The sequence below is a fragment of the Ursus maritimus genome, unplaced genomic scaffold (genome assembly GCF_017311325.1).
Source record: "Ursus maritimus isolate PB19 unplaced genomic scaffold, ASM1731132v1 scaffold_1, whole genome shotgun sequence".
Taxonomy (NCBI): Eukaryota; Metazoa; Chordata; class Mammalia; order Carnivora; family Ursidae; genus Ursus; species Ursus maritimus.
Genome location: NW_024423343.1, coordinates 43,398,819 through 43,413,658, shown reverse-complemented (window position 1 = coordinate 43,413,658; position 14,840 = coordinate 43,398,819). Strand labels below are relative to the sequence as shown.

The window sequence follows — 14,840 nt, the reverse complement described above, 5'->3', positions numbered from 1 at the left end:
ATCTTTTTAATTTATTTGAAGTGTGAGGCAAGGGGTGTGTATAGGTATGTGAGTAATAAGACTTCCTTTTTTCTTAATCTGTTTTTCTTTCTTTTTTTTTTTTAAAGATATATTTATTTATTTATTTATTTATTTATTTATTTATTTATTTATTACACAGAGACAGCCAGCGAGAGAGGGAACACAAGCAGGGGGAGTGGGAGAGGAAGAAGCAGGCTCCTAGTGGAAGAGCCTGATGTGGGGCTCAATCCCGGAACACCAGGATCACGCCCTGAGCCGAAGGCAGACGCTTAATGACTGCGCCACACAGGCGCCCCCTTAATCTGTTTTTCTAATTAACCATGTGGTATTGCTGGCAGGTGCCATTTTTTTTCATGAAAAATGTTATCACAGCAGTTTTTTTTTGTTGGGTTTGGGTTTGGGTTTGGTTTTTTTAAGGTTAGGATCACTACTTCCCTGCCTTTTCCAAGAGCATGTTTATTTTTGAGTTACCCAGTAAGTTTCTGTCTGACAGATGCTTTCAGCTCTTAGCTTGTGGATTGTGTTTTTTAAGTCCTGTTGAATGCCAGGTACTTTGCAAGGCACCAAAGATATAAAAATGAGTAAGAGTCATCTGCAAACTGACTTGATTTGATTAGAATTAATTTTTCTTCTATTGTCATCAGCATTATTTATCTTAGCAATAACAGATCAAATTAAAAACTCTCATGTTTTCCTCTTTTTTAAGCCTTTTTTTCCCCTTCATTAATTTTTATGTCATATTTTCTTAAAGACCATTTCTTCTCTTAGTGAGTTTGTTGTCTTGGGCAAACTTTGGATAAGGAGTTTGCTAGCTGTCACAAAACATCTTTGAATGATAAGGACATTTAAAAGAGAGGAGGAATACATCTGACTTTGAGGGAAAAGATTCTGAATGTGATCCTAAGAATTTTTCTTGTTCATGGGAATAGTTTTTTGTTCTACATCAATAAGAATTCCGTATTTTAAGAAGCGAAAACTTGTCATTCCACTTACTCATTTGAAGTGTTTTCCCTGAAAACTGGGAAGCATTTCACAGAATCTTATGGAAAATTCTTGAAAATTTATTGTTACAAGGTTCCAAATGTCTGTAAGTTTCCCATATCAGAATTTTGCAAACATGGTGATTAAAATATTGCTCAATTTCCTTATCTGTTGCCGAATACTAACCCATATCCACAAGTAATTCTGTGAAATGTGTATGATTTTCCAGGGCAAATGTTGTCAGTATTAGACTTTTCAGTCTAATTATACTATAAAATGTGAAGAACCAGCAATAGTGAAAAGTCCCTGGGCTAATATTTTTGTAATTTCCTTATCTATATATGTAAAAAGATGTGGACTATAATATTCTGCCTCCTCCTTTTTGCCTGTGTAAATCCTGTTTCAGGTCCCATTTAAGTTCCCCTGGTTGCTCAAACTCTCATTTTGTCTCCCTTGACAAAACTCTCTGTTTTATTCCTTAATGCTTGATTATAGATCTTCTGATACTCTCCAGTTGTTTCCAGGGATGCCTGCTCTGTTTAGTGTACCACCATTGTATCTTATCCAGGTCAAGGAAGTGATCTTAACTGGAAGCAGATTAGGGACAGGATCACTGACGTCTCAGGATCTGAAACTCTTCAAGCTACATCACTCCTTTTTTTATTCGTCTGTTGATAGCTGCTAGTTACCCAACATTGAACTGTCTCATTTTCTTAATTCTAGGTAACATGGGTGGACTTAAATATTAAGAACACTGTTACGCAGATGGAGCCAAAGAAGTCAAATATTTGCTATTTTGCAACATCTTAAAATGCATTCTAAAGCCAGATTTGATCCTTTGGAATTTATGGTGTTATGGATATTTTACCCCATTATATAGCTAATCATGTAGCTGGTTTTTAGTTTTATTTTAGTCACTAAATTATTTAAAGTAGTTTGATAAATAATGTCAATTTTAAAATATTGTTTTACTAAAATATTTTGAGTAAACATTACTGAGTAAACAGTATTTCATTACCTCAAATTAGTAATATATTAGTAAGTTACTATAGTGGTGATCCTTTTGCAATATATAAGTGTATCAAATCAATACTATGTATACCATAAACTTAGTGTTTATCAATTATATCTCAATAAAACTGGAAAAAAATAAATTACTATGTGAGTATTTTTATAATTTGTAAGTTTAAATAATCACAGAAATAATTCAGGCCTTTAAATTAGTATTAAACTAGTAGAACAAAATTTGAACAGCAGCAGTTGTTAAAACATTTAGACCAGTTTTATTTTAATAAATATCATGGGACTCCATTTTCTCTCCAAAGTAAGAAATGTTCTAAACAAATGTAGGGAACAGAAGTGCAATAACTAAGATTAAATTAAATGATATAAAGCACATGTGGTGTCTATGAGCACTTATGACTTAATGTGAAATCCTATGGGAAATTATTATTTGTTCTCCAACTAAGGAACAAAACTTTGTCCTGACTATATTAAATTCTAAGGAGGGCTCATTAAGTGTTTTAGCAGTGATTTTGTTTTTAATAGATATTTTCTGGAATATAATTTAAACAAAACTAACTCTATCTACATGTGGTTTTATTTATTTTTCTTTTAGGCGTTTCCATTGCTGAAGACTACTTGGAAATAGAAGAAATGGCTAATTGTCTCCCATTCTATGGAGTGATGGACTTAAAAGAAATTCTTAATGCTATATTAAACAAAAATGCAAAGGAAGTTTATGAATGTAGACCTCGCAAAGTCATAAGTTATTTAGAGGTATGCATTATTAGGTTATGTAGGTTGGTTAGGTTTTAACATACTTAACTATTTCTTATTAAAATAGTAAGTTTTCAAAATAGTAAAGTTTCTATAAGGTTTATTATCTGTTTGTAAGAAGAAATACTAAAAAAGAAAAAATTTCATATCATAGACTGGTTGTAGTAAACTATCATGGATCCTTACTTTAACATTATTTCTTGAGTGCATATTGAGGAAGAGCCTTATGCATGAGACCCTTTATAGTGAAGTTCTTTCTGATTTTTTTTTTTTCCTTCGGAGAAATTTTTCTGATTTTTAAGAAGGGATATAAGATTTCTCCATCTTTACACCAAATACCTGTCTATAAAGAACTGCAGTGGGATTTCAATCACCGATCTCTACAAGGGCAAAAAGGGAAGAAAAGTGAAAGATGTATTATTGAATAAAAGGAAATTTTAGTTTCCTAGGAATATCTACCACAAATGAGAAATGTAACAGTGGGTTAAAAAGTAAGTTCTGAAGTAATATGGGTTGGAGGAAGATTATAAGGTTTTGAATGTCCAAGTATAGGATAGTGATTGGGAAACAATTCTGAGTGTCTCCATGTTTGAAGTTCTATTCCTCAAGTTTGGTATTACTTCAAGAACAAACCTGAATGTAAATGAGATTTGTTTTCTCCCTTTAAAAAAAAAAAAATGGGCCATTTTTGTTTAGACTATAATCATGATGTGCCCACTGTATTCTGAGGGTCAGACTTCAGGAAAGTCCACTTTTTACCCTTTCCAAAGATTGTTATTCAGTAGATTCTGTAAGTCCTTCAAGAGCTTTGACCTATGGAACTTCCTAGCCTTTTGTGGGAGCAATTTAACACTGAGTTTCTAATGACTTCAAAGAAATCTGTTCTTCTGAAGGAGGTAGTATAAACTTAAATGAAGGTTGAAGGAGTTTGAGGGTAGTGTTTTGTTTATTGAAAAAAACCACCTGGGAAGAAATATGATTTCAAAAATAACCAAAAAAGTGGTTGGGATTAGATATAAATATTTTTACTAATACTATGTCTCTCATTACATTAAGTCAGTTGTGGATTGATTGTTATAGAAGAGAGTTTAGGAAAAAAAGAGAACTTCTGTAAGATCTAAAGGAGGGGCACCTAGGTGGCTCAGTTGGTTAAGCGAGTGCCTTTGGCTCAGGTCATGATCCTGGAGTCTCAGGATCGAGTCCCACATCAGGCTCCCCACTCAGCAGGGAGTCTGCTTCTCCCTCCGACCCTCTCCCCTCTCACGCTGTCTCTCACTCTCTCTCTCAAATAAATAAATAAAATCTTAAAAAAAAAATCTACAGGAATACTTCCATTTAAGGTCAAGCTGAATAAGATAATCAGAAATAAAGGTAGGAGAGTAAAAGAAAAACCAGTAGAGGCATAGATATAAAGGTCAAGGAATAAAAGAAATTTAAAAATGAGAAAGTAGTATCAGATTGTTTATAGGGTAATTGCTTGAAGACCATCTGGTATGGCTGCTAGATAGCTGTGGCAATAGAAAAGTAGTCCAGATGGAAGACTTGCCAGTGGCTTAAGAGTGGGGCAGTGGTGAAAAAGAGTAGGCAGCAAGTCATATGGTGGTGAAAAGAAGAAGAGAGATTAGCTCGTGTATGTTGTTGGTGGAAAAGACTGACGTATAAGATTGGAAAGCAGATGTTCCAGAAGAGGCAGGAAGGAAGTTGGGATAACAATATAAGTTTTAGAAAGGAGAAACTTCTCTCAGTCAAGAGCAGACGAGAGGGAAGGTGGAAGTAAAAATATTTTGAGGTAAACTTGAGAGAAGTCATGTATGATACATGTGATGAAGGTGTAGAAGAAATTACTGAAAATGAAGAGGCTGGTGAGGTATTGGGGATTTGAGTGTAGTAGAGAAGATCTGAAAATAAGAGCTGTAGGTACCATAAGAGAAGATTGATTAGAGAAGACTAAGATGTCCAAATGGCATGGAGCACTCATAAGAGCTAATATTGTTATTAGATCCAGTCAGGATAGTTTGGTGATTTTTCCAATAGTACATGATACAGTTTATCCAAGTATAAGGATTACAAGATGAATATGGTAGAACAAGGGGGTGAGTGAACACATTTGAACCCACAATGTATACGAGAAACTGTGTTAGGTCCTAGAGGAATATAAAGATGAATTTGTAGGAACAAAAAGGAATACAAGGATGACAAGAAGGGTGCTGATGGGGCAGAGGAATTAGGAGGGACTGAGGAGATTAAAGGTCAAAGCGAAGAAAACAATAGGTTTAGTTGGAAAGGAGTAGGATGGTTGGAAAGATAATGGGAGAGGGTATGTGGTTAGAATAGTAGGCTCAAGTTCTTTGAAGTACAGTTTTTTTAAATAAATCTTAAAAGAAGCCAGCTTTGCTAATACTATTTACCCCTAAATGCTCAGTTTTTCCTATCTCAGAAAACAGCATCACCGTACCAAAAATGTGGACATTATCCTTGATTCTGTATCCTTCATAACTAGTTCATCAACAGGCTTTGACTCTACCTCCCATTCATCCATTCATGTCAGGACTCGCTCTCTCTCTCTGTCTCTCTCTCTTTTTTTTAGAGAGGGAGAGAGAGGTGTGGGGAGGGGGAGAGGGAGAGGGAGAGAGAAGGCTCCATGCCAGTGTGGAGCCCAACATGGGGCTCCATTCCATAACCCTGAGATCATGACCTGCGTTGAAATCAACAGTTGGACACCCAACCACCTGAGCCACCCAGGCGCCCCACAATTTTGTCTTTATCTGTTTTGTTTCTCTGCACTAGAATATAAATTTCACATAAGCAAGGATGTTTGTCTTACTCTCCACTGTGTGTAAAACCTACAGTAGCGACTAACACATAGTTTGTGCTTAATATGTGAGTGAATGAATAATAAGAATATAATCTATTTTTGTCTTCTTTCTTGCTAGGAATAACATGTTTTCTGCTTCAGGGTATATCATGGTAAAATATGGCTTTCTCTTCACAGGGAGAAGCAGTGCGTCTATCTAGACAGTTGCCCATGTACTTATCCAAAGAGGACGTCCAAGACATTATCTACAGAATGAAGGACGAACTTGGAAATGAAATTAAAGGGTGTGTTCATGGTCGCCCATTTTTTCATCATTTAACCCATCTTCCAGAAGCTACCTGATTAAATATGTATAAGAAAATTTGTTATATTGAAATTGATTTCATAATAAAATAATAGGAGTCAGTTTTTAAGCCATCTTTGTACTATGATGTGTTAAGTATTTTATAAGTGAAGCTTCACTGACTTGTATATTTTAAAAATTTTTGAAAACTTAAACCAATGTCAACTATTCAATTTATTCTCAAGAACCAGCCTTCATAATAATTATTGGTTGTAAACTGCAAACTGAAAATACCTAGTATTCTTGGGTGGTTGATTTACTAAGGGCTGTGGATTGAATTGTGTCACCAAAATCCATATGTTGAAGTCCTAACCCCCATTGTGATGGAATTTGGAGATGGGGCCTTTTCAGGGGTAATTAGGTTTAGATGAACTCATGAGGGTAAGGGCCCTCATGGCGTGGTTAGTGCCCTTGTAAAAAAAGACATCAGAGCTTTTGTTCACTCTCTTTCCTTTTCTCCCACCAACTCCCATGTGAGGATACAAAGAGAAGGTGGCCCTTTATAATCCAAGAATAGATTAGGAATAGTTTCTGGTTTCTCACCAGAAACCAAGCATGCTGGCACCTTGATCTTGGACTTCTAGTCTCCAGAACTGTGAGAAAATAAATGTCTGTTGTTCTTTTAAGCCACCCAGTCTGTGTTATTACGTTATGGCAGCCTGAGTGGACTAATGCACTGGGTCAGTCCTGTGCGGAGAGAAATTAAAGACTGAGCTGGCAGATACCTGACAGAAGTTGTCCATGTTGTTTAAAGTAGGATGGAGAGACAGAGTGGGAGAGAGTGAGAAAATGAAGTTTAGAGGAAGAAAGTTTAGCTTTCAAAATCCTGCCATTTACCTCTATTTTGGGGTAACAGAAATATTGGGCTTTGAGGTTAACATTTGTCAGAGAAAATGGGAAGATCCAGAGATTTAACAGAAAATTTAGGTTAAGATTATTCATCGTGTCCTTTAAAAAACTAGGTCCCACACACCGTGCACCAAAACACTTGATTTACAGAAAGTTGAGACATGTTTAATGGATATATTTGTTTTATAAAGTAAGATGTGTTATACTGGATACACTATCTCCATACTCAGTACTATCTCCCATAATTCTCAAGAAGTTTTCAATTCTTACGAACCTTGTTTTGTTAAGATACAAATTGTGATACCTGGAATTCTACCTGAAGCCAGGCCTTTTTTTCCCTGACAACATGATCCTTTACCTATAACCTAAATACTGTATTTTTTCCATAATCCCCTTTGAAAGTTTGGGACCCCTCTCTGGGAGACATTCTGAGTCTCTGGGTAAATTGAGGAAAGAGAAGCCCACGGAGATATAGAAGATGACGAATTGGCATCACACATTTGTGCCAGTGCCAAGCAAAATTTAGGACTCATTTTCTAGCTGGTAACAGTTGTTGCAGGAGATCCTACAATGGCCTTTTTTTGCAGCCTTGGATTGTGCCCAATCAGGTTAGTAGTAATGATGGCAGGTTTGCTATTTGCTGGATACACAATGCACTTACTTAGCTTGTATGATCTCCATTTAATCTTTAACAAATTTAGGATTGTAGGTACTATTGAGACTCTATCCCTAGAACTCCTGTTCTTTACCACTGTTAAACTGCCTGCCATGAGAAATAGGCCTTGTAGAGTCGTTAAGGCCAATAAAAGTATTTGGGGGAAAAGAGAAGTACAGAACGCTCCCTGGCACCACTGTAAGGAATCCTAGCTCAACTTTGGGCAGTAGCATTTTCTCTAAGGGAGTTTGGTGAGTGGGATCCAGGCTGGTCTGAGGCCCCGTCTCCTGACTTCGTAGGAGGCCGCGGAAGCCCCGCCCCGGCGCTGCCCTGGGTGCCCTCCCCATCGCCCCACAAGTCCTTGCAGCAGCCGTGGCCCCAAGGGACAAAATGGCTGGAGCGGGCGGCAGCGACGGTGAAGCCCTGGCTCCCAGGATGGAGGTAACGGCCACTGCAGTTTGGGAGGCTGGTACTGGGCGTTAAGGGTGAGGGGAGGAGATCTAGAGAGAAAGAAAAGCCTACCTTAAATTGCCCCTTTTTCTCAGTTGGCTGGGGAGAGGGGGGACTCGCAGGGTGTGGATTCTCCAAAGTGCTCTTGAGACCCAAGAGCCTAACTTAGCCTCCCAGCCGTAGCTAAGGCACAGAAGTGACGCCAAAGCCATGCGGAGGCGAGGCCTACAGGCCGCCGACGTTGGACCTTTTGCCTTGAAGGTAGCCATGCGTGGTCCAGCAGTGCCTACGAAGTTCCGTTTATTTAACCTATTGAAAATGTTAGGCCTTAATTCCGATGGACAGGTTTTTGTCGTTACTTACACTGGCTATTTGATTCTCTGTGATCTTAATCCAGATTTTGTGCCTGGGATTGTAGGAATTGCAATCCAGCTCACCAGCAGCCTGCATTTCTTAACTAAATATATAAATATGACCTGTTTATTGGGCACCCAAATGTTGACCCACAAACTTAAAAACCAGAGTCACCAAGCAAACTAAAATACCAATAATGATATTAAGGTATTTAAATGAATTAGACTTGTTGGAATTGGAGCATTCTAGGTTGATTATGGCAAACCAGTGTTGGTGGATTCATAGTTAATAAAAAGAGCCTTTGAGGTGATCTAATCCGAACAGTTTTACAGATGAATAAGTAAGTGATTTGCCTCAGTGCCCACAGATGATCTAGTACTCTACTAGTTCTACTTCAAATGTTATTACCATAAAGAAAAGCAAGGTAAGTACTGAAAGAATAAATTTTACTGCAAAGCCAAATTTTAAAAAATGACTTGATATTGTCAGTTACTTTATAAGCATGAATAAGTGAGGGCTAACTGTTACCTTAGTCTGGATCTTTTGATTGATCTCACCTAAACTTAACAAATTTTTAACCTTCAAAACCTTTATTGTTTTCAGTAATATTAGCAACACGTCACTTAAGTCTCACCACTGCTGTCTTGAGATTGTTTTATTTTTTTATTATACTTTTTATTCCTCCTTAAACCACTACAAATTAATATAAAGATCCTTTCTCTAGTTTTTAAAATCCTGTCCCAGTGGTTATCAAATTTGAGCCACACCGATTTGAACCACTGCCCTATCCTGTATCAGAGTTCCCCCAACAGTCTCAAATCCATTTCTTTCAGCTCATTATTTTTCATCTCTGCAGTGAAGATGCTAAACTTTACCCCCAAGTGCACAATCATTTATAACATTCCATAATTTTGTTTCTTCCTATTTTGTCTTGAACATTCATTAGCAGGACCTGGAATAACCTCTTTTCAGTTAATTATTACTACCTTACTGTTGACCATATTTAAGTGCCTCTGACTAGGCCACTTTTTCCATAAAATCTTTTAAACTATAAATCAGTGGCAGGGGGGAGGAGGGAGTAGATTTCTTCCACCTTGCTCAAATTGGACTAGAAATCACTAAAACAAACCCCTCCATCTCTACTTTAGTTGTATATTACTTTCTTTGTTTATTCGGTAACATGGAGTGTCACACTCAGTGCTAAACACAGACTACAAAGACATTTTTTGCCCTCTAGAGGAGAAAAACTATTGCAATATAATATGAATGTTAGGAGGGTATGTAGTATGTACTATGGGCACATAAAGGCGCACCCACTCCAACTTGGAGAAATCTATGGAAGAAACTAGTAAGCTGAATCTTGTTAAGGAATTATCTGGGAGAAGAAAGAAGGGTATTTCAGGCAGATGGAATAGCATGTGTCAGTGTATTGATGAATGCAAGGAATTCTACATCATTGGATCTTGAGTAAGCGGAGGTTGGATTAAAATACTAGGCAGTACATTGTTCATAAAGGGTCTCAGGCCTCTAAGGATTTGGATTTTTTTTTTAAAGATTTTATTTACTTATTTGAGAGAGCGCGCACAAGCAGGGAGAGGGGCAGAAGGAGAGGGAGAAGCAGCCTCTTTGCTGAGCAGGGAGCCCCATGACCCTGGGATCATGCCCTGAGCTGAAAGCAGACGCTTAACCTACTGAGCCACCCAGGCGCCCAAAGGATTTGGAAAATTTTATCATAAGGACTGTGGAAAGCCATTAAAATTTTTAAGCAGGAAAGTACACAGTAAGGTTCAGAAGACGTTAGCCAAGTTAAAAGCAGATAGAACAAGTTAGCAGGCTACTTAAGAATTCAGACAGTGTGAGTGATCCAAATGGAAAGAGATAAAGGCTCTGTAGTATTGAAAAGAGTCTATTTGACAGGTAGCGAGGGCCCTGTAGCCTTGTGGGCGATTTCAGTTTAGATTCTCTGAGATGATGCCATAATAGAATTAAAGTGGAAAAGAAGTCTCTCCTCATTTGGCTAATTTATGGTGATATCCGATTACTAGAAGAATAGAGGCTCGTTTGCCTTTCCTTTCTTTACTAAAAAGTCAATATAATTGCAACTAATTCTTTTGAGTTTCTCACAGACTAGGAAAATAATTCAATATCTTTTTAGAAAATTATTATATCAGATGTTTAAGTTATAATCTAGGCTTGTATCTGGGGCCTTTGGGAACCAACCTAAAGTTTCTAGCTGTTCCTGAAATGAAATAGTTTTATTCATAAAGGACCTCAGTGTTCAAATATAATTTCCTAGCAAGACAAAATAATGGTGGCAAATTAAAAATTATCTTTAATGTTGAACTTATTTGATTAAGAACTTTCTTGTAGGCATTTTATATTTTATAATTTAGATCATAGAAATGAGTGGTGAGTTAAGAAGAAACAAGCAAGAAATTGTGAATGGATTGAACATATTTTTGGAAGAAAATGGTATGTTCTCAAAAGTTAATTTCATTTATTTAAAAAGGACATTTTTGGTTTTAAATTTGCTTTCATTTAATTTAAAGACATTGGTAAATAATAGCAAGCTAACTTGCAAGACAGTGATGTTGTCCTGCCTAAAAATATTTTTTAAATAATTCACTAATAATAGCAGAAAACATTTCCATGTGTCTTTATATATAACTAGCTAAATGTACATAAGGTACTTCTAATCTGTTTTCAAGTTCTTTGCACCTTTTTGGGTCTGTCTCCTTAACTTCCCTAGTTATGTTAAAAAAACTGTCATAGATCAAACATTTTCCCACATACGTAGGGATGATCCTTGATGTCCCAGATAAAAACAAGATTTCCACTCCACACAAGTAGTTTCTAACTTGTCAAAGATTTTATAGGGGCAGTCAAGTTTTAGCTGTTTTTTCCACTTAAAACCAAAGTTAAATATACAATACTTCTTTGCTCCAGAGTTGGAAGAAGGATACTTCATCTTTTCTAGGTTTCTTCCTATGATGAGAAGTTTGAGGATACCCTGTGTATACTAGTGTATGAGTATGGTTCAAGTCAGCACTTCCCAAAACTTTAGTGTGCATATGAATCTCTTGGGCATCTTGCTAAAATATAACTCTGCTTCAATAGTTCTGGGGTAGGATCTGATATTCTGCATTTCTGACATTTCTACTGGTTCAGGAACCATACTGGGTTAACAAGAGTACACATATAATCCTTTGGCCAAATGCTAGGTTCTTGAAATAGAATACAGATACATTTTTAATATAAACGTTTACTGAAAATCAAATAATCAGAATTATGAGTCTGTTTATGGTTCTCTATTCTCAGTTTTCATTGGGAAGTTAGGTTTTCTTAAGCGACACCATTCTTTATTTAAGAAGTTGGATTTAGGGGTGCCTGTGTGGCTCAGTCAGTTGAGCCTCTGGCTCTTGATTTTTTTTTTTTTTTTTAAGATTTTATTTATTTGTCAGAAATAGCACAAGCAGGGGGAGCAGCAGCAGGCAGAGCAGGCAGAGGGAGAAGCAGGCTCCCTGCTGAGCAAGGAACCTGAAGCAGGACTGGATCATCACCTGAGCCGAAGGCAGCCGCTTAACAGACTGAGCCACCCAGGTATCTCGGGCTCTTGATTTCTGCTCAGGTCATGATCTCAGGGTCCTGAGATTGAGCCCTGGAGCCCTGCCTTGGGCTCCACTCAGCGAGGAGTCTGTTTCTCTCCCTCTTCTCATGCCACTCCCCTGCATGCACACACACTCTCTCTCAAAAATAAATAAGTAAATCTTAAAAAAAAAAAAAAAAAAGTTGAATTTATATATTCTCAAGAATGTTACTGAGGTACCTGACTCCGAAATGTCCACCATCAGTTCTTACCTTCTTGTACCCACAAGCCATTCCCCCATTAAGAGGTGGAGACTATTCCTCTACTTCCTTAAATCTGGGCTAGTTTATGATTACCTTGACCATTAGATTATAACAGAAGTGACACTATATGCCGTCCAAGATAAAGCAGATTTCCTCCTGCAGCTTTCCTCCTTTCCACTGTGGCTTTCCTCCTGGCTGGCTCTCTCGAAACAGTTTCTCTGAGGAAGTCAGTCACCTCATAAGAAGTTATTCTACCTTGAGTCTGTTAGAAGAAAGCACAAGCTAGCCAGGTGGAGAAAGATGCTTGACTACCTATCCCAGTTGTTCAGCCATCCTAAGCTCAGGTGCCAGACATAAGGGAAGATGCCTTCAGATGACTCCAGCCTTAGTTGCCATCTGTTACAACTATATGAAATACTTAGAGTGAGAACCGCCCCAGCTGAGCTCATCAACCTCCAGGACCATGAAAGATAAATTGTTAAACCACTAAGTTTTGATGTAGTTTATTATACAGAGATAGACAAACAGAACACTTACATTATGCCAATTTGAGAAGGTTTATTACTAAAATGTCATGTTTTTCTTGGAGAAAATGATCAGTATAGGAGTTGGAAATTCATCTGAAATTTTCATACAAAAATGTTGTGGTCTTTTTTAAAATATAAATTTATGAAATGTCTCCCATTTTCCTTTTCTTTTTTCCTTTTTTTAAAAGATTATTTATTTTAGAGAGTGCACGTGCGAGCAGGGAGGGGGCAAAAGGAAAAGGAAAAGGAGAGAAGCATGGAGCCCAACTTGGGGCTCAGTCCTGTGATTCTGAGATCATGACCTGAGCTGAGATGACAACCTGAGCCAAAATCAAGAGTCAGACATCTAACCAACTGAGCCACCCACGTGCCCCACATTTTATTTTCTTCTCATGAAAATGTTCTAGCATTAAATAATTTATATTTTAAAAAATAATTTATATTTAAGTCATTTTATGATTATGCCTTTGAGACTGGAGATAATATTACTTTTGAGGATTATTTGAAGGTCTGATTTTCAGCTCTTCCACATAATCACTAGAATTTTCTATTCTTACCTGCCCATGTTGTCACCTATCCATGGGATCAAACTATGAGTGAGAAAGAGATTAATAATTTTTACTGAATATTAACTTTTCTTTTATCTTTGATTCATGCTCTTGTTTGTCTAGATATCGTTCCCCAAAATAGTTTCTTAAGGGCCATCTCCTCTGGGCTTTACCTCTTTCATAAAGAATGATTTTAGTGACATTTTAAAACTTACTCAAATTTATTCACTCACTGTTTTTACCAGACATCTATCAAAACCACTTTGGGGAATTCAAGACATAGAAGGATTCAAAATTTAATAAAACATAATATCTGCCGTCAGGAAGATTTAGTCTATTAAAAGAGAATAGTCCACAAATAACCCTGTTAGAATCAATGTTGAATGAGAGGAATAAAAATCCAGGTTCAGAATAAATGCAAATCACATCAGCAAGGGTGATATATTCTTCATGAAGAATATTGCACAACTGGGCTGTGGGGGCTGGGAATTTTTCTTATTTTGTTGTTTTGTTTCTCAAGTTTCTTGCATGTGTTTTGTTCACTTTATTTTTTTCACACTTGCCATTTTTAATGAAATATTTTCACATTCTTCCATCATAGGTTATGTAATGTTGAGTGTACTTTTAAAAATAATTTTTACTCAATTTATTTAAACTTAAACACAGTACACCCAGTCCCCCCCCACCTCCAGCCTCTACAACCACCAACTGGCAATCTATCTATCAGTTTGTGTTTTAGATTCCACATTTAAGAGATCAGAGAATGACTGATTTCACTTAGCATCATACCCTCTAGGTCCACCCATGTCAAAATGGCAAATGTCACAAATGTTTTTTATGGCTAAATAATATTCCATTGTAGATCTATACCACAGGGTTTTTTTTTTTTTTATCCATTCATTCATCATTAGACACGTAGGTTGTTTCCATATTTTGGCTATTATGAATAATGCTTTGGTGAACATGGGGTGCATATATCTTTTCAAATTAGTGTTTTCTTTCTTTCTTTTTTCTTCTTTCTTTCTTTCTCTCTCTCTTTCTTTTCTCTTCTTTCTTTCTTTCTTTCTTTCTTTCTTTCTTTCTTTCTTTCTTTCTTTCTTTCAATACCCAGAATAAGGATTGCTGAACCATATGGTAGTTCTATTTTTAATTTCTTGAGGAAATTCTGTACTGTTTTACATAGTGGTTTTACCAATTTACATTCCCATGAACAGTGCACAAGGGTTCCCTTTTCTCCACATCCTTGCCTATGCTTGCTATTTCTTGTCTTTTTGACAATAGCCATTCTAACAGGTGTGAGGTGATATCTCATTGTGGTTTTTATTTGCAATTCCCTAATAAATAATGATGTTGAGCATCTTTTCATGTACATGTGAGCATATGTCTTCTTTGGAAAAATATCTGTTCAGATACATTTTTAATTTGTTTGCTTTTTGAAGGAAAAAAAAATTGAAACAGTAAAGAAAATGTGACTTGATCACTGTTTATTTCCAAAAAGGATTTGCAGTGGATTACAATTAAAAAACAAAGTGAGATCAGAACCATTAACATAGAAAAAGACATTCAAATTAAATAGTAAAAGAATATGAAAGAATACAGAAAAGACAAAATAAAAATGCTCTCTAGGTGGAGAGCAACAGCCAGAGTCAATAGGAAGAAAGGAAGAAAC

At 36.7% G+C, this 14,840-nt stretch overlaps 1 protein-coding gene across 3 annotated transcripts in view; it reads left to right on the top strand.

Moving 5' to 3' along the window:
* Window positions 1-6,009, top strand: part of PMS1 (PMS1 homolog 1, mismatch repair system component) — an 87,236-nt gene extending 81,227 nt beyond the window's left edge. For all 3 annotated transcript variants that reach the window (XM_008687260.2, XM_040642913.1, XM_008687261.2), the window contains 2 exons: window positions 2,621-2,781; window positions 5,774-6,009. In XM_008687260.2, coding sequence (XP_008685482.1) covers window positions 2,621-2,781; window positions 5,774-5,938 — 326 coding nt within the window. In that variant the 3' untranslated portion in view covers window positions 5,939-6,009. The remainder of the gene's footprint in view (window positions 1-2,620; window positions 2,782-5,773) is intronic.
* The last annotated feature ends 8,831 nt before the right edge of the window (window positions 6,010-14,840 follow it).